Source organism: Uloborus diversus, chromosome 3 (genome assembly GCF_026930045.1).
Source record: "Uloborus diversus isolate 005 chromosome 3, Udiv.v.3.1, whole genome shotgun sequence".
Classification (NCBI taxonomy): Eukaryota; Metazoa; Arthropoda; class Arachnida; order Araneae; family Uloboridae; genus Uloborus; species Uloborus diversus.
Window position 1 is genome coordinate 49650151 of NC_072733.1, and position 22862 is coordinate 49673012.

Sequence of the window (22862 nt, forward strand, 5' to 3'; positions counted from 1 at the left end):
TTTCTGACTCATGGCACCATTTGAAGAAATTGAATTTTCTCACAACATCCCAGTCTATCTTTCTCTCTAATGGGCACTTGGTGGTACCCCTTGCCACCCCCTGCCCTGGCACCCACATTGGGAACCCTTGCCCTATCCCTCTATGCAGCATTGCTAGATGCTTGTCATTGCTACAAATGAAAATATTAGTGCCATAGAAGGAATGCAAGAGTCTTAATTTATACATTAGGAACATATAAATAATTTAATATAACTAAATTTTAGAGACTAAGATCATAATATGCTACAGTTAAATCCAGTAAATATGTGAGGAGGTTCAATGCCTTCGTTTAATTTTGCTTGAGTTTCAATAAGAAGAGAATTTTTCTTCCTTTCGATCATCCAATCAGGCATCTCAGAATTCCAGTTTTCCGGAGGCTTTGATCGATATTGCCAAACATCATTGTTGTAACTAGCCTCATTTCTTTTCTTCTTCCGTTGATTCTCACTTTCAATAACTTTTTCCTACATAAAAATGCAATTAGCTTAGAAACTCACTTTTTACAGACAGGTTTTTGGTCCGTCAGAATTAGGATCAAAATATGTACAGTAAACATTAGCTACCATTCAAATATTGAATCAATAAATCCCATTACTGATATCTTTCTATAAATGATCACTTAATATTATCCTTATTAATTTGAAATCCAAATTAAATTGCATTTAAAAACCAAACTACTAATGAGATTGCCCAAAAAAACATACACAGTGAAATCCTGTTATCTTGAATACCAATTCAACAAAATATTCGTTTCAATATAAAAAAATTCAGTCCCAGTTAAATATCTGTTACCTAGCTTGATTTTCTTTACAATGAAGAAAACTTGTGGTCCCATGAAGTTTGTTGTAACGGGATTTCACTGTATATTATTTCTATATGGTGTTTTTTTTCCCGTGAAACACCATAACTCCCTAAATACTTGATCAAACTTCCATCGTAACACATCATTTTAACTTTTTTTACCCCTTTCGGCAAAAAATGAAGTGACAAAAAAAATTTTGGTTGCTTTGTCAGAAAACCAATTTAACCTGTTTTTATTGTGCATTGCTTCAATGCAAATCATCCCAAAATGAACACACATTGGCTGAATCGGCAAGAACAGATAATATGAAAGTCGTGAGTTTGAATCCTCATGCGGCGAACAATGGAAATGCATTTCAGGATTTTGAACAACAGTTCTGTTGTTAAAATCAGGAAACAAGACACTGATTTTAACACAATAAATCACAGTATAATTTAACAAAATTAATTGTAATATTTTAAGAAACTAGAGACATCAATTTCAATTTATTTTGTTGCTTTATTACACATGGCTTTAGTGTATAGCATCATTCAGATGGAGACCCCATAGCTCAGTTATCAAGAGTGTCCTGCTAAGAGCTAATAACACAAAGGTCATGGTATTGTTCTGCATGGGATTTAAAAAGAAAGCATTATGTAATATTTTGAATGACTAATTTTCCTTAGCTGAATCCCGACACAAATTCTCATGAATATATAATCTTAACTTATTGGGGGCAGGATTTTAAACCAGTTGCGTTGTTGTATGGAAATCAGAAGAAAAAAAAACCTCCTTTATTTTAACCTGGTAAATTACAGTGTCATATATATTTTTTCTCAAATATGTTTTTTGTCAGTACGCCATAACTTCCTTAATACTTCATCAAACTTCAAAAGTAAGACATAATTTTAAAGATTGTTATCACCGCACTCAGCGAAAAATAAACAAGTCACATTTTAGTTGTTATTCAAAAAATTATTTTGAAAGCTGAGTTTTTGAATTCTTTCTGTTGAGCGTAATGCTTTACATAGGTCAGATAGTATTTAAAGCTTTTGTGCATGCACATAATTGGCAAAAAGGAACCATTGTGGTAAAAAAAATGTAAGCATTGCACAAAAGGAAAACATACAAGCAAAGAATTATTTTCATTGGATAAAATAAGTATCAACATTCTAAATGTATCGGATAAATATTATTTTTCATGACTTTATGAGGAGAAATTTTGTGTTGATTTAATTTAGATTTTAATGCCTTCCTTCACAGTGAAGGAGAACCTTCACTGAATGTACAAACAGGCATTTTTAAAAGCTGTGTAAAGTATTTATAAAGGAATACTTTATAAATAAAAATGCACAGTGGGAAAACAATTTGCTAGAAGCTAACTTCCCTTAAAATGCTTATTTAACACAACCAGTACAATTTAAAAAATAGGTATAACATTCTGCAGCAAACTCCCAATTATCCGCGAGTCAATCAATTATTAGGATCATGTATTTTCTCAGTGGAGAGAAAATACCAGAGGCATTTTTTTTTGACGAAAATGTGTAAATTTCAACTGTTATTTTTGTTTCCTTTATTTATTTATTTTCTGAGCTTTCTTTATCGTACATACACTTATTCATTATTGATGTTAAGTTCTGTTATGCAAAACTACAAACATTTTTACTGCACTGTATATATTTTCACTGTTTGAAAAAAAGTATTATGCATCAATACAGCTAAGTTTTTGAGAAAGGACAAGTTTCACCTTATTTGTCCCTCATTTTAGCCTTTTTGTGGTTTATCTGCGATTTTTATTCTCTGCGGCACTCGTGCTATCCAATTCAGCGTATAATCGGGAGTTTACTGTATCTATACAGACAAATACCGTAATATACCGAAAGTAACTCCTTAACTGAATATGAGTGCCCTCCTTTGCTGAAAGTGAAATTATTACAAAAATACTCCCACTCCTGTTTTCCCCATCCATTTTTGGGTGTTTGTCATACTTTGATATTATTTACTAGTTTTTGAACTGCCAAGAAAAAGTCATGTATTTGCCATTCAAGAAACCGAAATTTTTCAATCATCTTTTTTTACCATTACCTCAAAAAAAAAAGAGGAAAAAAATGGCAGAACAGTCTTGGAACTTAAATTCTCTCTCCATGTGCAAGTCATTTTCTGAGAAAAGAAAAGCAAAGCAAACAATATTGTTCAAAAACTACAAAAGAATCTTGCAAGGTACGTGCAAAATATTGGATCCAAATCCTGAAATTTATTCTCTCCACCTTCTTTAGACACTTTTGATGCAATGTCGCCCTTTTCTTTCTTTTTTCCTCATATGTTTTACAAAGAATATTGCACTTCTTAGCAATTTCCTTGTCATGGAACAGACATTGTCATTTGAGCTCATGAATTTGAAGTCTTCATCCTGATGCCATTTTGAAATTTTGTTTTAAAAATAGTGCAATACTTAGAAACAGTGGCATACCTAGCGTGGGTGACACATGAGGCAGTAATTTGCATTGCCCTCCCCCCCTAATAAACGCTATGAAAAAAGTTTTAATGTTTCAAAGTAAACTTGGAAACACGAAATTCATACAATTTTCAGAAACAACTACAGGTGTGTTGTAAGGAAAATTTAAGTTGGCAAATGCACAAAAGAGATAAAAACCATTAATATTTTTTATATAACTTGCCTTAGACGTATGTGTGAAGGGCCATTGCAAGGTCAAAGAAGTATGGAGGTGTAGGAAATAGATGGTCCCTTAATTATTTCAAACGCAGGGAAAGCAATTGCTTTAGTTTTTTGGTTCAAGAGGAAATAAGTACTAGGTCTATGTATTGACAATATGATCCTAATCCTGAGTATAATAGTCACTGCAAGATGGGTAGGCGGGACGGGGAGGGGGAGAATAATTGAAAGTGGTATTTTAGATGAGCTTTGGTAATGTTATGAGGGTAATTGATGGGTCTCTTGGTAATGATGAAGAGCATGTTTGTACTTGAAATATCACATGTAAAAAAATATAGTATTATCTCCTCCCTTTCATGAGATAATTACTTTCAAAAACTTGTATTTTGCTTAATATCTCACCTTGTTTTAGACAGTACTCAGATTTTTTTTAACCCTTTTTTTATTTAAACCCCTAAAATGTGATATGCCATATAATGTGAATTTTTCAGTAGACCAATTTCCAACTTATAAAAAATATTTGTAGAATTCTTCAAAAGTATTATACATTCTAGATTTTGTAATACTAAAACCAGATTTGTTTTTCTCCATATAACATAACCCATTTTCATGTTTATTTCAATTTTAGTTATGCAAAACAAAAATTTTGATTGGAGAGTCACTCCTTGTCACATTTCTGCCCCAAACCCCATTATATATATTTTTTAAATTTAAATACATAATAATAAATTTGTATGACATATCTAGAAAAACTTCCACAGGTTTCATTAGCTATTTTTTGCACATCTGTACTAGTTTAAGAAATATATGGCATTTAGTAACACATTGAATTTTGCAAAAACGGGCTAACTCATAGTTTTTGACACCACAATTTAATAAAAAAATAAAATTAGACTTTCCTTGGCAGATGGCTTTCAGCCACTTTATTACACATGTTTCTATGTACAGCATATGAAAAGAAACCAGAGATGGTGCAGCGAACAAATAAAAATTATTTTGCTGAAATTCTGTGGAATGACCCAGAAGCAAATTTATAACATGATAAAATCAAATGAACATGTTTTAATATTATCTTTGTCCTTTTGCACTAAATTTTCTCATGCTTTGAACAAACTGCTGACCAATCAATAAATGAATAAACAAATCACATGATCAAAGGAAAGAAAAAAAGGAAAAAAAAAATACTTACAATAGCTTTTAAATCATGATTTTTCCTGAATATCATGCAGTCTTGGTAATCCTTCTTCCAATTAGAACAATCTAATACTTCTCCATATATGTAGTACTGGTTAAAACGTGATTGCATGCCTAGAAAAGAAAAAGTCGAAGGAAAACATGAAAATTATATTTATCACATACGCTGCAATATATACAGTGCTGTAGTTGGAAAAAATATTTGGAGGACCTCACCTTGGAACAGTGGATCTCTGCAGGCGATCCCTTTGGGAGGGGAGGATTACTAATGAGTTGGGGGGGGGGGGTAATGATTTTTTTTTTTCATATTTTTTTAAGTTTAAGAACTGAAGAATTTTTTTTCTTCTTTTTAATAATGTACATGATTCAAAGAGTTTGAATGAAAGTTAAAACTGTTTCAAATACCAAGAATAAAAAGAATGAAAAAAAAGAAAGAAAAAAAGAAGAATTTCTATTAGGGTGGCGGCACCAGTAACAGACAAGGGTCCAGTAACAGACAGTCATAACTTTTTATTTAATAAACAAGAATTTTAGGCGGGTTAAACTGATGTTGCTGTGACCAGTGGCGTAGCTACAGTGTTTGCCGCATGGAGCGGTTTCTCAATTTGCCGCCCTTTTGTTGTGAATTTGACCTTGCCGCCTTTGCCGCCATTTTGTTGTGACTTCAAACTGTCAAGACTGTTGAAATTAAAACTAGAAGTTTAATTAAAGAAAAAAAAGGCATAAGTTTTTTCACATACTTATTAAAGAAAAAAAAAGAAGGGGGAAGGGGGCCACACTTGGAGAAAATTGCTAAATTTACGTAAAAAATTTCGAATATTGAGGCAGTTTTGCTAAAAGGCAAGGGCGAGTTGGGTTTGCTTTCAATTTCTTTCAAAACTGAAGTCTCTTTAGTGTTTCTTTGTTGACGTTAGGGGATCGGTGGGCACCGCAAGGAAATGTTCCAAAAGGAATGTTTTAAAATGCAGCTTATGCTACTTTGTGGAGAAGTTAAGAAAATTGGGAATGGTCTGATACTCAATTCAAAAACTTTTAGCTCTGAAAAATGCAATTTTATGCTTTCTTTGGCAACGCAATTGCATGAATATTCTAAGACAGTTGTAAGCGTTAGGGGAGGGAGAGGCGCTTAGGCTCTTACTGAAATATTTTTTTTAATTGAAATCAATTTTAACGGCATCTTTGGTGACTTACTGGATTGGGGAAGATTCATCTTCCTTTGAAATTTGTTCAGCACCAAAGTCTCAAAAACGCAATTCTAGGCTATCTTTCGTGACGTTAAAGGGATAATGGCTTTAAAAATGTTGTGAAGCCATGGAAACTTTCCGTGATTGACGCCCAACTTTAGGCTTTGTTTGATATTGATAATGTTTGGAGCAAAAGGGGGGCAGAGAGAGGCTTCCCTCCCAAAAACTTTCTTCGAGCTGAAGTTCATTTTAGGCTATCTTTGAAAAGGAGGAATTAGCGAGCTTTCCCACTCACGCACATTTTTATGTGCGAAATTTTAGGCTACCTTTCGGGACGTTAGGAAAAGTTCTGAGGAGTTCGGCTTTCCTTCTTCGGAAAAATTTCAAAATTGAAGTTTCCAAAACGCAGTTTTAATCTTTGGAGACGTTAGATAAAGGGGGGGGGGAGTGATTAAGGTATCTTTCTCGAAAAAAATCCGAAACTGAAGTCCTAAAAACGTATTTTAAGCTATTTTTGACCACGTTAGGAGGTAAAGCATAGTCAAGGTTCAAATGCTGTTTTCAAAAAATGATACTGAAGAATCAAAGTTTTAAAAACGTAATTTTAGGCTATATGTTGAGACCTTAGAAGAGAGAAGTTTTCTCCAGGAAAATTTTCAGAATTAAAGTCCTAAATATGTATTTTTTGGCTGTGTTTGCTATGTTAGAGGAAAAGACAGGATTCTGGGTTCTACCCAGAAATTTTTAAACATTGAGGTCCAAAACCGTATTTCAAAGCTATCTTTGGTGACATCAGGAAAAGAGATGAAACATTAGAGAGCACTCCTTCCTAAAAACATTTTGAAACTATCTTTCAAGCAGTTAGATTACAGAGTGGAGCTGGGAGAGGTTCCCATCCGGAATTATTTGAAACTGAATATGCTAAAAAACAATTTTAGAATATGCTTGGTCAAGTTGAGGGACCAAACCAAATGTTGAAAAATGAAATTCGCTCACCTTTCGTAAGGAATAGACTAATATGTGATCCAAAGTTGTCAGGAAGATTCTCTACTTTCAAAAGCGAAAAACAGAAATCAATTTTACTTCTTTTGAAATAGAGAACTCTTGTAATGAATGAGAAATCGAAGTAAACCTTGCAACATGTACAGCCACCCGTGTGATAAGCAATAAATTGTTTCGTGTACCATTTTTCACCCCCCCCCCTTTCTTACTCTTGTTACCATTTTTTTAAAGTTAAAAAAAGGTTATTTACCACTAGGAGGTTTTCAAAATCTCTCTTAAAATTCAGTGTTAACTATTTCTTACACTGAAAAATGTAAAACTTCATTGTTTTCTTCCTCCTGGAGTTAACTTCCACAGTCTAAAAATACATTGGTCCCATGACTGTCCACTGCCGCCCCCTCAGAAACAAAACAAGGAATTGTACTGATATGCTATGAAGGAAGACTTTTGAAAGTTTTTTTAAAGAAATCAGGAAGTATTGTATGTAATTTTAATCTGGTAGTGACACAAAAGGCTTAAAATTCGAAGATTTTCTTTTTGCCTGCAGTAACAGATTAAAACCATAATTTATATTTGAAGAATACGTTTTTTTTTCCACATCAAAAGGGTTAATTTGCTGCCCCTTGAAATGTGCCGCCCTGGGCGGACCGCCCCCTCCGCCCCTCCCTAGCTACGCCACTGGCTGTGACCAATGAATACGGTGCAACCATCTAGTGCTATCAGAGTGAATTTCATGAGTCAGTATTTACGAGACAGTAGTGGAAGGTTATGAATCAAGTGCTCCTATATGGAGGGGGGGGTAAGGGGGGCTCAAGCCACTTAGACTTTAGAACTTCCATGGTTTTAGTACTTTTTTTCTTTGCAAAAATGTAAAAACATTTCTTCTTCAGCCGTTAGAAGCCTTTTTCATTTTTTTTCACTCCAGAAGAGGTTATTCATTGATTGGATTATGCCTACAGGTCAATATTGAAAATCGAATGTGACCAGTGTAAGATAGGGTGTCTATTACTGGTCAAAAAGGGTGTCTGTTACTCATGCCTAGAGATATAAAATTTCCGGAAATTTTGAAGTGGTAGAAAAAATCCAGTTTTTTATTGTTTTTTTTTTCAGGAAAAAATAGAATAATTGATTTTTTTATGAATAAAAACAGGGTTTCCTAATAGCTCTGTGTTTCTTGGAACATATGAAGAGTTAAGCATTAAAAAATATATGAAATCTACACGTCTTCTTTTTCTGCTTGACAGAAATACACATAAAGGTAAGTTTAATTGGAACAAAAACAAAAAACTTTTTGTTTTATAATGAGAGCTTTCTTTTTTTTTCAAACACCAGAAACATGTCAAGTCATTGTTCAACCAGTAATATTGGGTAAGGTGTGTCTAATCATAACAATGACATTTTCCATTTTAGATTGCCTTGAAACTTGAAATAATTGTAATTTTTGACTTTCAAACATGATTAATATTGTTTGAAAGAAAAAAAAGTATGATTTCCCTTCCTTGCAATGTTACTTTACTGTCAGAAAATGAAAGCTGCTGAGTTTTGATTTTTTCCAATCCAGTCTAAGTCCAAATCAAAACTAAAATGATTTTTCTTTTTCTTTCCAAACAGAAAAAACCCCAAACTAAAACTGCGTAATGGTTTCTAAAGGTGAACCAAAACTTAAACTGGAGTTTTAGTTTATTCATAAGGTACTGCTAAGCACAGTAATAAAAGTAGTCATACCTGCACTTTTGAACAAAACTGAGTTATTTCTAACCAAGTTTTTCTTTATTTCGTATTTTATTGAATAAATAAAATGTTTTAGGGTCCATTTATCAAGTACTATTTTTTAAAAAAAGGTTTGAAAAAAAAAAGACTCTTGAATCAAATATATGGAAGAGCCAAACTTCAAAACACAATATCTCAGCTTGAGCTTAACTGCTGATTCCACTTTTGTGCTTAACACGGTAGTATACAGGGTGCGGCAAAAAAAAAAAAAAAAAAAAACTCAAACAAAGATTGCATTATGGAATGGAAGTAAAGTAATTTCATTTTAATGAGTGTCATTCATTTTTGTCTCGCACTTTATTAGAAAATAATTTACAATATATCTCCTAGTTTATGTATTGTTTTTCGGTTTTTTTACAATTTTACACAAAAAACCTGCTATTTCAAAGTTGTTTAACCAAGTAGAACGATAGTTCGTTTGCTTGTTGTGATTTGGCAAACAGTATTTGATGTGGTATGCTGCTTCAAGTGGCTTGTAAATGATAGTCAATGTCTGGAAAGTTTACAAAAACGAACAGTGAATATTTCAGTTAATCGGTAGATCATTCAAAAATGAATTCAATAAATCCTTGGTTTCCATGAGAGAAGTCGTTTGTAAGATGGGAATTTGTGATCGATAAGTGAGACTAAGGGCAAAAACAGCTCAAACAGAAGTTTTACGAGTTCCAAAAGTTCAGGCATTCGTATGACTCCAAAGATGCCAGACGTATTTGAGTCATTCTCCAGAAAACGTAACTTTTGAATGCAAATATTTTTCAATTCTGAAACCTTTTGTTTCCTTTTTTCATTCTTACATGAAAGTGTTACCTACTAGAAGTAACCATAAACAATGATCTATCAGTAATGGGATTCCAATTATTTTACTCATAAATAAAAAAAAAATAAAAAAGGGCATTCAGCGTGCTTGAAAACCATTAAAAAACATAGCAGCCTTCCTCGATGGATCTAGAACAGTTAAACTCATGAGTCACATTGGCTATATTGCATTTAAGGTTCCAACTTTTTAACTATATGAATATAAAAAAATAATATATATATATTTTTTAATATTTGAACATAGGTTTATCTTTATATATTAATATGCAAGCCGTTTTCTTTCGGTACCGATTTCTCCTCTGTTTGTGAACCGATTTCCTTAATTCTTTTTTGTTCGGTAGCTATTGCCGAGTTTTAGTGTCATCAATAAATTTTTTTGAAATCGAACGCTAATTAACGGAGACATTAACAAAAAACGCATTTTCGTCCTAAATGGCTCTTTCTACGCGAACGGATGGTCCAATTTTTTCGAATTTGATATGGTTGGAAAGGTCTTTAAAAAATACTCCTAACGAAGAAATTGTCAGGGCGCCCAAGGTGCAATAACTTAAATCCACTAGAAAAAAAGTTATAAGCGTTTTTTAGTTAGCGAAACTCAAAAATTTTAATTTTATCTCTTTTCCATTGTTGAAATTCATTGCTGAAAGTGTGAAACATTAAGTTTTAATTGGTTTTTTAAACAGCTCTTTCTACATGAAAAATGCATTTTAGCGCTTCGAGGTTGGTATGGTTGGAAAGTCCTCCCCCCCCCCTCGTGCAAAATACTATAAAAGACAATCTACCTGGTTTACCGTTCGAAAATGCCAATCCGCTAAAATGGCTAGAATATACTATACACATATTGCAATAGCATTATACACAAATGAGGGTATTTTGTGGGAATAGAATTCACTGGAACATAAATACCCAGGTTGGGACTTTACCCTCGAAAATAAATACCCGAGTACTTTACATCGTTGGCCCCAAAGGGAGGTCACGGTGACCTCCCAAAATGTGTTCGTATTCTGCAAATTTTGTCTGACAATTCAGCAAATTTAGATATATAATATAATTGCAAAATCAATTTTTTAAATACTCAGCTATCACTTTACATTAGATGTACGTAGGTGAGCATATCCATATTTTATCATAAGGAAAAGTTTGGAGTTCCGTTTGGCAAATTGGAAATCCCCCCCCCCCTCCTGCCTCCAAAAAAAAAAGCTTAAGTTAGGGCTTCCCTACTTGGACTTTTTATATTCTAAAGTTCACAACTTTGATTTAGTGATGATGGGGTTCCCTGTAAACATGTTTTGCAATTGTTGTGGCTCAAAACATTGTTCTTTCCAGTGCCGTATGTATGTTTTTATTTTGGAGGGGGCCCGTATAACTAAGATTAGCTCCCCCCCTTTTTTTTCTTTTATTTTCATTTTTTGAGTGGGGAGGGAGCCACAGTGACCTGATCTTATCATTCTTTTCGAGGAGGGGCAAGGACTTCATACTGTCACCCAGTGGCGCAACCAAAAAATAGTTTTAGGAGGGCAGTGTTAAAAAATTCTCGCTTCTTATAAGTGTGGGGGGGGGGGGGGTTCACTCCCGAAAATGTTTTGAAATTGTAGCCCCAAGAACGCAGTTTTAGATGGTCTCTGGTGATGCTACCTGAAGAAGAATTTGGGGGGGGGGGGGCCTTCTGCGGAAATTATTAGAAATTGAAATATTAAAAACGCCATTATAGGCTACATTTGTTGACGTTAGTGTAATGAAAGGAATGGGACTTTTTGAAGTTGCCACCGATTGATTTTTTAAAAAAATAGAGCTAAATCCTTCCCACCTCCACCAGTCGGACCCTCAACCGAAATTTTTTCGTAATTGAAGTCTTAAAAGTGAGACTGTGGACCATATTTGGTGACTTTCTTATTTTTAGACAGACTAGGAAGAAGGATGGAAAATGGGGCGGAGGGAAACAAAAGAAATAGAAGGTATTGGATGTAATTACCTGATCAGTAGTCATTAACTTTTTTTAATTTGTTATTTTAAGAGTCTTTTCAAAAGCAATTCAGATTTATTCCTAACGTTAGGCGATCTTTGTAAAGGAAGAGTTCGAGAATCCTCCCTTGAAAGGTAAAACGCTATTTCAGGTCATCTTTGGAGATGTTTAGAGGTAAGGAGCAGTTCTAGGAATCTTCTTCTAAAGTTTTTCAATATTGAAATCTTAAAGGCACAATTTCAAACTATTTTTGGTAGTAACCTTAGTGAAAGGGTGTTGGTTCCGGGACCTTCCTCCAGAAATATTTTGAAATTGATGTCCGAAAAACACCTAAATAAATGCGTTTTTAGGACGTCAATTTTCATTATTACTCCAACCGAACAACTAAAACTTATTTTAAATTTCTTGCAGGGGATGAGAGTTAAGGAGAGAAACCTTTTTAAAGACCCTTCTTTTCAGACTGACTAGGAAGGAAAAAAAAGGGGAGGAGTGAAAGAAACAGAGGGGAGCTTAATTTGCTAAGCAAATAAGTTGGATCTGTTAAAATAATTTTAATATAGAGATTTCTTTTTGAAAGAATTGAGATTTTTTCCCAACATTATTTGCTTTTCTTTTTGTTAAAATAACTTCGCTTCCCCAAGACATGTTCTTTTCTTGAGTAAGGGGTACGGATCTCCCGACTCCTTCTGAACACCATTGCATGGTGCCTCGCTCTAACGCAGGGTTACGAAACTTTAACAATTCGCGGCACCCTTTGAAGAATTAGAATTTCCTCACGGCATCCTGGTCTACTTTTAACATATTATTGCTACCATGGACAGTTTGCGGCACCCCTCACCTCTTCCTGCAGCACCCAGTTCGGAAATCTCTGCTCTAACGTATTATAATAATTATTATCATTATCAATATTTATTATTTTTTTTTTGTAGCTAAAAGTTTGGAAATGTTTTGTGAGCAACTAAAACCAAAAATTAACTACTTTTATTTAATTTTTTTTCCAGATTTGGGGGGGGGGGGGGCCGCGACCTCTCAGCCTCTTCCTTATGTACGCCCTTGGTTCTTTCACACCCATTTTCGGCATTAAAATTGTACTATTTCCAAATAGGTGGTTTGAAATTGAAAAGGGAAAGAGTTCAAGAGCAGACAGCATCATTACCTGCTCTGCCTGGGAGCAACATTATAACATAAGAAATCCAGCCTGCTTTGCTATCAAACTTAGTGAAATGTATAATGACTATATTAGTTCAAAATCAAGGAAAATATTTAGGGATCAAGTTAGCACTTACCAGTACAGTTTTTATATTCATCTTTATACCATTCACAAGGGCGAACCTACAAGAGAAATGACTTTTTATGCACATTGTAAGATGAATAAGTAAAACACAATTCTTTAAAAAAATATGTCAAAGAAACAAAAATCTTTTAAAATTACTTCTCAAAATGTAATAAATTATGAGTGTACATCGAATCATTTTTGTATAGTTTTGTTGATTAAGATTCTTTTAAAAAGGAAATAATTTCAAGCAAAAAAAGTGCAAAAGCTCTATGGTCCACTTAATTTTTTAAATGCAAATATATAACCTGAATTCCTTCTAATATTCAAAAATTCACATGAAAGTAAAATGGTTCTACATGAGGTATATTTTGTTTTTGTTGTGGACTAATAAGTTCAAAACAAGGGCAAAGCTGCAGTTTCTCGATACTGTAAACCAGTGGGTTCTCAAACTTTCAGTCTCTGAGCTCCCCTTTGAGCCCTGATGTAGGGTCATGCTCAAATCACATGGGGTCAATACTAGTTTTACAAGCTTGTAGCTGAAACAGGTTAAGATATACATAATTTAATACACAAAATTTTACAATAAAAGGACTTTTGAACATATTATAATTAGTATACAGTCAAAGCTCATTATAATGACCACACATTATAAAGACCATTCTATTAAAAGCCCCAACTTTGTTCCATTAAATTCTGTTAATTTGCTTTTGGTATAATGATTGTGTTGTACCTATTGTGTAATCAAACAGCAACCAAATTCAGGGGACAATATTCCCGGTTTTTTCCCCCCCAATAAAACAAATTAGTAACTTGAAATGTCCTTAATTATTGTTTACGGACAGCTGCATGGAGTGTTCAGTGTCCAATCCAACTTTGAGAGGGGGAAGGTGGTAAAGGGGAATTACCACTCACCACCCAACACAAAAAAAAAAAAAAAGTGGAGGAAAAAAATTTAAATTTTTGGATTCCTAAGGAAAAGGGGTTGACAGATGAGTTATTTTGAAACATGTGATTTTAAGTTGGTTTCTGCACTCGATTAAGGTGAAGATCACAAAGTGGATATCTTCAAATCTTAGCATCTCTCTAAAGCAGCATGGCATGAAGTCTCAGAAAAGACTATTAAGAATTGTTTCCATCATGCTGATTTTAAAGAGCAAACGGGAACAGAATCTACTGCTGAAGTGATTGGTCCAGCAATTCCAGATGAAAATTTCAATGAAGAAAATGAAATGCTATAAAAAATTTCTACGAAGTTGAAGTAGGATTAAGTATGCTAAAATTCGTTCTATATGATTTAGAATGTGTCAAACCTCTGTCAAAATTAACTATGTCTCGATTTTGTGAAAAAAACAAATTGATATATCATGATCAGATGAAGAAGAAAATGAGACCAGATATATGAAAAATGATCGTTATATGAAAAACGTTTTTAAATGTTTCTTTGAAAGGCAAGAAAATCACTATTTATCATCTATAACTGAAATGGAAAATTACATTTTGCAAAAACCATGTGTGCTAAAAAAGCAAACAACTGCTTCTAACTTTATCTTCTGAAATACTTTGTAAAATTTTTGCTCCGATATTTTTTTTTTAAATTCCAATGATTAAAAATAATTTGGGTATTTAACTGGGACCTTTGAAAAAGTGCCAATTTTATTGGAGAAACCCAACATGCATGATGCAGTATATATTTTCTTTATTCTACCTCTTATAACAACCACTTGTAATAAAGACCTTTTCAGTGGGATGGAGATGATCATTATATGAAGGGTTGTCTATATGTGAAATCAAAGAATCAAAAAGCAAAGCACAAATTAAGGTATCTAAGTGAGGCTGGCACATAATACTAATCACTTTCACATCATCAATGGTCACTTAGTCCACCTCGACATTTAGAGTTTATGTATGCTAATCTGGATTCTCAGAGACATGTGGATGAAAACTACTCTAAAAACCACAGAAAAGATGATAATGTTGAAATTATTTACATATGAATACAAAATTAAATAATGAGTTGGTTTGACTTTTTATTCTTAACTTCATTATATATTCACGCCTCCCTTGAAATTTATCAAGGGACGACACACGAACCCAAGTCAGACATTAACGTGGGCTAAGTAAACCCTCAGTGGAGAGCACAACAGAGGTTTGCTGAAAACGATCTGTTCGGTATTTACTCACACATGGAACTGCTGTAAAATATAAATTTAAGAAATGTATTAACCGATTAATTTGATTTACGTAAGTTTATTCGAAATAACATAGTTTATTTCAGATTAATATGAATCTCTGAGAATTGAGCGCATACCTTCCAAGCATCAGGTGGTAAATCTAGATCACTAACATCCGAAATTTCAAACTGCTTTTCTTTGCTTCGAAACATGTCTAAAATTGAAGTTTAAGATGCATATATTGCGTATTATTTAATAGTTTTATCTCAGAGTATTTTATTATAAGCTCTTCCCACAACAAAAACATCCACAACTAGAAAATCCTGCAACATATATGCGCAAAAGTCTCTAAATATTTCAAAGTGCAGTTTTGATTGTAAATTTACGTCCTAAATGTGTCAACTTTTTTCCAGCAGCCTCAAAGGCTAACGTTTCTATCGGTTGACAATAAATCTGCAGCATTCGGCCACACTACCGACGCACATGAAAAGTGTTTACATACAGTGCGTGTAAATCTCGTCCTCGGGTGTGTTCAGACCTCTAGGAGTGGGTGACTCCGAGTAATAGTGCGTTCCGCGCTAGCGGACTCCTCACCCGGAGTAACTCCCACTGCGTTCAGACTTGTGAGTGGAGTCACTCTCTTTTCAGAGTTGCGACAACAGCTATATTCGAGTGAAACACGGCCGATCGCAATGTCGCTGAAGTTGTGACGTCACAATATAGCGGCTGGGCAATAACAAACTTTGTTTATGTGCCCAAACGCATTGTAAATCAGTATGTCATCGTGAATAGTTTATATTTAAGAAAATGGTGCTTTGTTTTGCAGCTTGTTGTAATCATCAAACTGTAAAAAATCAATGTTCATTTTTTAGATTTCCGAAGGACGAAATGGGAAGATTGGGCGCCGTCGATTGTGTGTATGAGCGTGTGTAGGACATGGACGCCACCGACCAGGAGAAGTGAATTTCGGGGGACATTGCTAAGGACCGGAAGAACTGCGCCTGCAGAGGACGGGGGGCGGGAGTGTTGCAGAGGGAGGCAGTTAAAATCAGTGTAACATCAAGGATAGTCAAATGAGAACAATAAGCAATCGTGATTGCTCAAAAAAATCTAACAGAAATATATTGATAAGATTGTCAGGGATTTAAAGGATCATTGATTCAATTCACTTTACTACCTTTCTACAAATAAGGAATTTTAATCACAAAAAAATCAGATCTCGACCAAAATTTCTATTTTACGATCACCCAATTTAAACTTCACAAGATTTTTCGGCACATCTGTACATGCATATGTTCCTAAGAATATATAGATGACCGAAATATCCATTTTGAACGCCTCCTTAGTTAATTATCACAAATTGTGATGTCTTCATGCGCGTAAAATTGCGTCACTCAAAAACATTATGAAATAGTAAGTTGAAAACTCATACGTGCGTAGTATGATCTAAAAGTTCGAGGACAAGTTGTATAAAACCTTACCCTGAATAGATCACATTACTGAAGTACATCTATCTACAAAATAGTCACCTTGAACGACTATGCTTCTACCAACGTTCGTATAGCTTTTAGAAGGACTCCTGGAAGACATTTATCGCAACCTCTTGTAAGGCCTCTTGCGCTGCTGCTTTAATTTCATCGTGGGGAAGAACGCAACTTTCATGTTGAGGATGCACGGTTCGATTTGTCAATACTCTGATATGACAAACAAATAACATAACGTTTCGTCGGACTTAGCTCCGTGTGACATTTACCTGTTCCCAGCAAAAAAACATTTGCATGGACGCCGTTTTCTTCCGTCAGGAGAAGCTAAAGCTGCATCACAGAAGGTAGCGAAAAATGGCTTCCATAAGTGTTTCCAAAAGTTACATGAACACTGGCAGAAGTACATAGTACCTCAAGGTGACCTTTTGAAGGTGGATGTGCTTCGGTAATTGTCTCCCGAACTTTTGGATCGTACTACGTACAATCTGTAGAGGGTGTAGTTATGCTTCTCCTTTTTTGACTGCTGTATGATGGAAGACAAAGAACAAGAGCCCCCCCCCCCCCCCAAAAAAAAGAAAGAAAAGAAAAAGGAAGAAAAACAAAGAAACTGTTTAACCAATTGATTTGGTTTTTTTTTTAATTTTTTTTTAACAATATTAAATCATTATAAGAATATTTTCATACTAATTTAAAATTTATGAATAGAAAAGTTTGCATTTTTCATAAAAGCTATAACAGTGACATAAATTTTTCGGAAAAAAGAAATAGCCATGAAAAGAGCGAGGTTCTTAAATCGCAGCTACAATAAACAAACATAATATTTACATCAAGTTAATAACTGAATACATATACTACTGATGTTCGCACACGTAATATTGATGAATTTGATTGTTTAATCTCTTATTCACCAAATTCCAAGCCACGCTTACTCTTTTGAACACTAGGTGGCAGGGCTGCACGGGGTCACTCTTCACTCAAAACTTCCGGCGGAAGTCTTATTTGTATTGCTTCTTACGACGAATTGCTCTGTTTACGTATCTGTAATTTGATTGAATTTTTTAAATTAATCATGAATTTCAAAGGCGCAAAATTTTCGTAAAAAGAGAGGATGTTATTCTGCTTTCGGGTACAGCATGAGGACAGGAGCAAATAAGATGTCAGAAATAAAGATGTTCAAATTTCTGAAGGTCCTAATCGTCGAATCAAAGCCAATGCTTTAAAGCGAAAGGATTGAATCTTAATGAATATTATGTAGTAAACACACTTTCTGCGAGGTATTTACGAGCTGGAAACATTCACCTTAATTTCATCAGCTTTGTATTTTTACTGTAATGTGTGAAGATCTATATTGATCTATATTAAATTGATTATTAGAAAAACTCAACCTGAACAATTTTTTATTTGCTTCCTGCAAAGCTGAAAGTTTCCAGTGTTTCAAACAGTTTGATTTGTGTGATTAAAATAAAGAACCACTATTCATTACCTCATGAGAAAAAAACTTCCCATAGCTCGAACTATCAATAACTCGAACCATTTAGCCCGACTCTTGGGACTTCGAGTTATTGACGGTACTTTAATATTAGGCGCTCTAATTGTAAACAAATTTAGATATTCGACAATCGGTAAACAAACTCATTAATTAAAGTTATAATAGTATCATAGTACAGCTATTGGTATTACATTCAAAGCAATTTTAACGCAGGAGAAAGCACTCGGAGTAAATTTAAATTTTGTTATCTTTCAATTTTTTTTATGCCTATCAATCTTGCTACAGAAGCAAGTTGATTAAACAAAAAAAAAAAAAAAAAAAAGTGATGAACAAATATGTAATAAAATATATTAAATATCAAACCTGAAAATTAGGTAGCAACTGTAATAAGTGTGTGTGAACTGAAAAGCTACAACAGGAGAATTGATTGAATATGACACCAAAACTCCCTGTCATAGCCATTCTGTGTGAACACAGTGCAGAAAAGCTTCCATCTTTGAAAAAATAGCTTCAACTTAAGAATAGGAATTACAATTCACAACGTACTTGCAATCCAGTAGATTTGTGATTCTTGAAAGCAGACTTTGTATCAACTTTATTTCTGTTTAGGAGGTATTCATAAATGCTTATCATTGAAATCGCGGTAATGATCGACAAACGAAGACTCGTTTTTTTTTTCTTATTTCTGTATTTAAAGGATCAGGAAAATCAGATCCGTTGATCGACAATTTTTGAGAATAGCAAAGCCTATTATACTCATTTCATGCATTAAAATACGCAAAAGACATGATTCTACTTAGAACTGAAAGAAAACAAAAGTGCCTGAACACTGTAAACATCAATCGTTAGTAATAGATTCGCCAACCATATACTAAAGGATCGGTAAGGTCACAGCCATTGAAAGATAATTTTTAACAATAACTAAGTTTGTCTTTCTTATTTAATGCATTGAAGTACGCAGAAAACATTATTCTGCTTTTTAAAGAAGCACAACAAAATCGCTTTCGCTATGAACACCTATCTCTAGCAATGGAGATTGGCGCTTAACCGGAAATAAGACTCGCTACTTCCGGTCTACGTCAGTGGTTTGTTTGTTTATTTAGGATATTTGGTGAATAAAGCACTAAAAACAAGTTAAAATTAAATTTTTCAATTTAACAATATTTTTCTGAAATTTAAAAAATTGCATAATAGAAAATCCTTGAAACTTTTCTATAACATATTATTAAAAACATGATGAATCGAAAATAACTTATACATTGATTTTATATAAATACATAAAAATAGTTACAACATTACGAAATATATGTGAAACAAGTATAAACAATACGCAAAATGACATTTCTTGATCAAAATAAATAATCGCTATATATTTAAGAAATGCTTGAAACGATGAAGGTGGGTTATATGGGTCACCCTCTGATTTTGGAGTAACTCACAACATTAAACTTCGGCCTCATTTTTTTAGTACAGAACCGCTACCACCAACGCCTCAGAAGAGTTTCTGAATCTATACTTCAGCATTTACAAAGAAAAAATTCAAAAGTCCCTTTGATCTCCGAATTATGTCACCATTCAAACCGTCTTTAATTAATTTCTTCAATAATGCTCAAAATTCTTCCTAAACAATAGATAAAACTTGAAAAAAAATCTCTAATTTTATGCATGGTATTAGTTTTAAACAACTAAGAAGTACAACTAGAGTTTAATTTCAGAAATTGAGGGAGTAGAAGGAAGGACACGCAAGTGTTTTCGGTAATACAAAAAATAGTCGTAAAAAATAGAGTTAAAAATAATCATAAACATTGAGCAGAAAAACCCTTTTAAAACTTGCCCCCGAGTTTGTTTTGACGTGCAGTGGCGAATTTAAAATATAGCAAATGTTGCCATTGCGCGAGAGGCCCCATAACCATAGGAGCACCCTAGGAGTTACAAAAATGTGTATGATAAATGTTTTACAACTTCTGTGATAGAGAAATAGGGCCCCAAAATGTATTTCGACGGGCCCCAAACTTGTAGCTCCGCCGAAGTGACACAGAAAAGAGTGCATTACTGTGATTCATATAACAAATATCGAAAAATTAAAAATTACCGTCGGTTCAACAAAATCGGTTTCACCATCACATATTTGTTTCCATGGTCTCCAATTCGGCAATATATCACCAAATGATCGTCATTCTGAGACGCTATATTAGTTTTGCATTGAAGTATGTAATTATAATAGCCACAAAAAATGAGTAAATAGGTTTTTTAGAACATCCGATCGAAACAAAAAGAGAAGTGCGCAACTGCAAAGTACGCACATCCCCACATGCGAAAATTTAGCCTTCTACATCTTACCATTTTTGAGTTATGACTTATGAGAGATACATATGTACATCCAGTCGCAAGAAACAACACAATAAATAACTTGTTAGGTACCTGAATGCAGTATTTTAAACTCTTTCAGGGATGACTAAAATAGAAATCCATACTGAAATTTAAGTAAACAATAACTTCCTTTACTTTGTATTAAAGAGTAAAACAACAAAGGTCCTTTTTTTTTTCATAAACATCGGCCAATTCCATCGGCTTTTCGATGTTTTTTAAGGCCGATGGGCCGATGTTTTCTGCAACTTAGCATCGGCCGCCGATGCCGATGGCTAAATTGTTGAACCATCGGCGCCGATGCATCGGTCGAGTCCTAATGTTTACTACTTTTCTATAATTTACATACTATTCCTACCTAAAGTATGCTAATATACCATCAATTAACTATTAGACAATCAATTATCACATATAGTTCTTATATGACCAGTAGAAGAAATTTTTTCTGTGTACTAAGCTCAAAGCACTAGTTCTAGTGTGAATTAAGGTGTGAACAGAAATATAAACAATTCTCTGGTCTTGTGTAAACATTGTGAATTGAAGATAGGGCCTACAAAAGCTTCAAAGCTGCTGCATCAAGTTTTTTTTTTCAATTATAACATAATTAAACAGCCTTGCCTAGCTTAAACTTTCAGGACAAGGGATTTTTTAAAATAATTTCTCTTAAGTATTGTTATTCACACAGAGTATAGTTCTAATTTTTAATATGGTATATTTTAACCAAATATTAACAATAAAAATACACGATCCTGGTTAATATTGATAAATAAAACATATTAATGATTCCCAAACTCTTTTAATTATGTGTAAATGAAGCTTTAGTGCATGATATATAGATACATGTTGTGATTACAAGCTATTTCATGACATAACTGAAACATTTTATTGCATTTATTATAATTATTTGCTTTTATTTATAAAATTACAATCAATTGTTTCCATTCCTCCTCATCTGCAGGAAATGCCTTTGTTGACGGCGGCCTGGCATTCTCTCGTGTTACACGTATCCTCCAAGACAAAAAATTCTGGAAGTTCCTTCCCTTATATCTTACTTCACGTGCGTCGGAGAGCTGCACATGTCACATCATTTACATAACTCAGTGAGGTACGTCTACTCTAATCTTTGCATAAATTTCTGAACACTCCTTCTTGGTTTTGCATTTTCAATGTCGAGCAGTGTACAATAACCCAATGAAATATCTTGATAGCTGACAGCACTTAGTTGAATCTGTCACAACTAGGAAATACTTGGGGCGTGGACAGAAATTTTGAGGTCCGTCACAAATGACTTTTACGGGCCCCCTCTATCTTGTTCACCCCTGCGTCTTTACATATATTTCACCCCTCATTTAAAAAATTTCGGACCTCCTACGATCTCGGAACTGGACCAACAAGTGTCCCTTCTCCCCCCCTCCCTGTGCGTGCCCCACTGCACATATATCAACAACCCAATGCATGGCCCACGCATTTATAGCAGGGCCGGGGTCGCTTTGTCTAATGGTGCAGCCCCTTCAATTTTTGTTATTAGACGTACAAGTATAAGTTTTTTACGCTCTTCTTTCGTCCAAGGCCCATTTTCAGACCGTGTCGGACCACGGCCAACTAGAGGAAGGGGCAACGCGCAAGCGCGTGACGTCATTTCGAGTAGGGTTTCCGCTGCTGAGCTAGTCACGCTTACGAGAGAAAAGCAGTGATATTTGATGCGTGTCAGAACGGAAGAAAATTACTTTCTACAATTTTTTATTTATGAAAGTAATTGCTGATAGTTTTGATACGTTTAAGAATGATGACTATTACTGATTAAAAAATAGAGGATTTATGGTTTAAATTTCAAACAAGTCGTATTTTCTTTGCATCAATATTTATTAATTTTCTTGTTTCATCTATTAGCAATAAATGTGTTATCTTTGAAACTACTTAATTGATTCAATATTTTAAAATATTCATTAAAATATGTTGTTAACTTGTAAAACAGAAACAAACCTAAAAGAAACCAAACACATATAACAACAATTTTTTTTTTAATTCAGACATACATAAATATTACAAGTGATAACATAAAATCAGCTGGACAAGTTTGAAGATCTATATTTAAAAAAAAAAAAAAAGGAGGTCAGACAGCGTTGAAGAAATTTGAAAGGAATCTTTCTTGTCTATTACTTCTTATTACATATTTTTACTGAAGGTACCTAATTTTTTACTCTTAGGAATTTTTACATTACCATCAACTTTGTTATCACTTTCATGTATTGCAACAGAATCCCCCTTGATTTGTTCTTTATTTTTTTCATTCGAACTCTTCTTTCTCTTGGCCTTTTCTTTGTTTTTTCGTTTTGCACTCATTATCAAGGAATCATTTTTCATTTTGCAATAATTATTTAACAATGCATTGGTAGAAGCCCAAAGAATTATTTTAAAATTGCTTACATCAGTATGTCCATTAGAACAGGTCCCATCTCCCATTATTTCTTTTTCAATGAGAAAACTATAAGTTATGTTAAAAGCTACTGACCTTTGATTTTTACATTTTAAAAAGTTTTCTTCCTGTTCATTACACAATTTTTCTACAACTGCATAACTTAATGCAACTGCATCAATTACTTTTTTTTCTGGATAAAACAATCTTCCTCTATTAGTACTTTTTATTAAAT

General features: G+C 33.8%; 1 protein-coding gene across 1 annotated transcript; it reads right to left on the minus strand.

Annotated features, from left to right (window-relative positions):
* Positions 1-224: 224 nt before the first annotated feature.
* On the minus strand, positions 225-15378 carry LOC129219184 (UPF0545 protein C22orf39 homolog). The gene is made up of 4 exons (XM_054853503.1): positions 15009-15378; positions 12711-12756; positions 4685-4803; positions 225-504 (listed from the first exon to the last, which is right to left on the minus strand). Exons 1-4 carry the CDS (start codon positions 15081-15083, stop codon positions 274-276), a joined length of 471 nt encoding a protein of 156 aa, XP_054709478.1. The 5' UTR covers positions 15084-15378; the 3' UTR covers positions 225-273.
* Positions 15379-22862: the final 7484 nt, after the last annotated feature.

Excerpts from the sequence above, each read along its gene's own strand:
- LOC129219184 (XM_054853503.1), bottom strand. The coding sequence starts at position 15,083 with ATGTTTCGAAGCAAAGAAAAGCAGTTTGAAATTTCGGATGTTAGTGAT. Across the intron at positions 12,757-15,008 it reads TACCACCTGATGCTTGGAAG|GTTCGCCCTTGTGAATGGTA; the intron begins GTATGCGCTCAA and ends TTTCTCTTGTAG. Across the intron at positions 4,804-12,710 it reads TGAATATAAAAACTGTACTG|GCATGCAATCACGTTTTAAC; the intron begins GTAAGTGCTAAC and ends TTTCTTTTCTAG.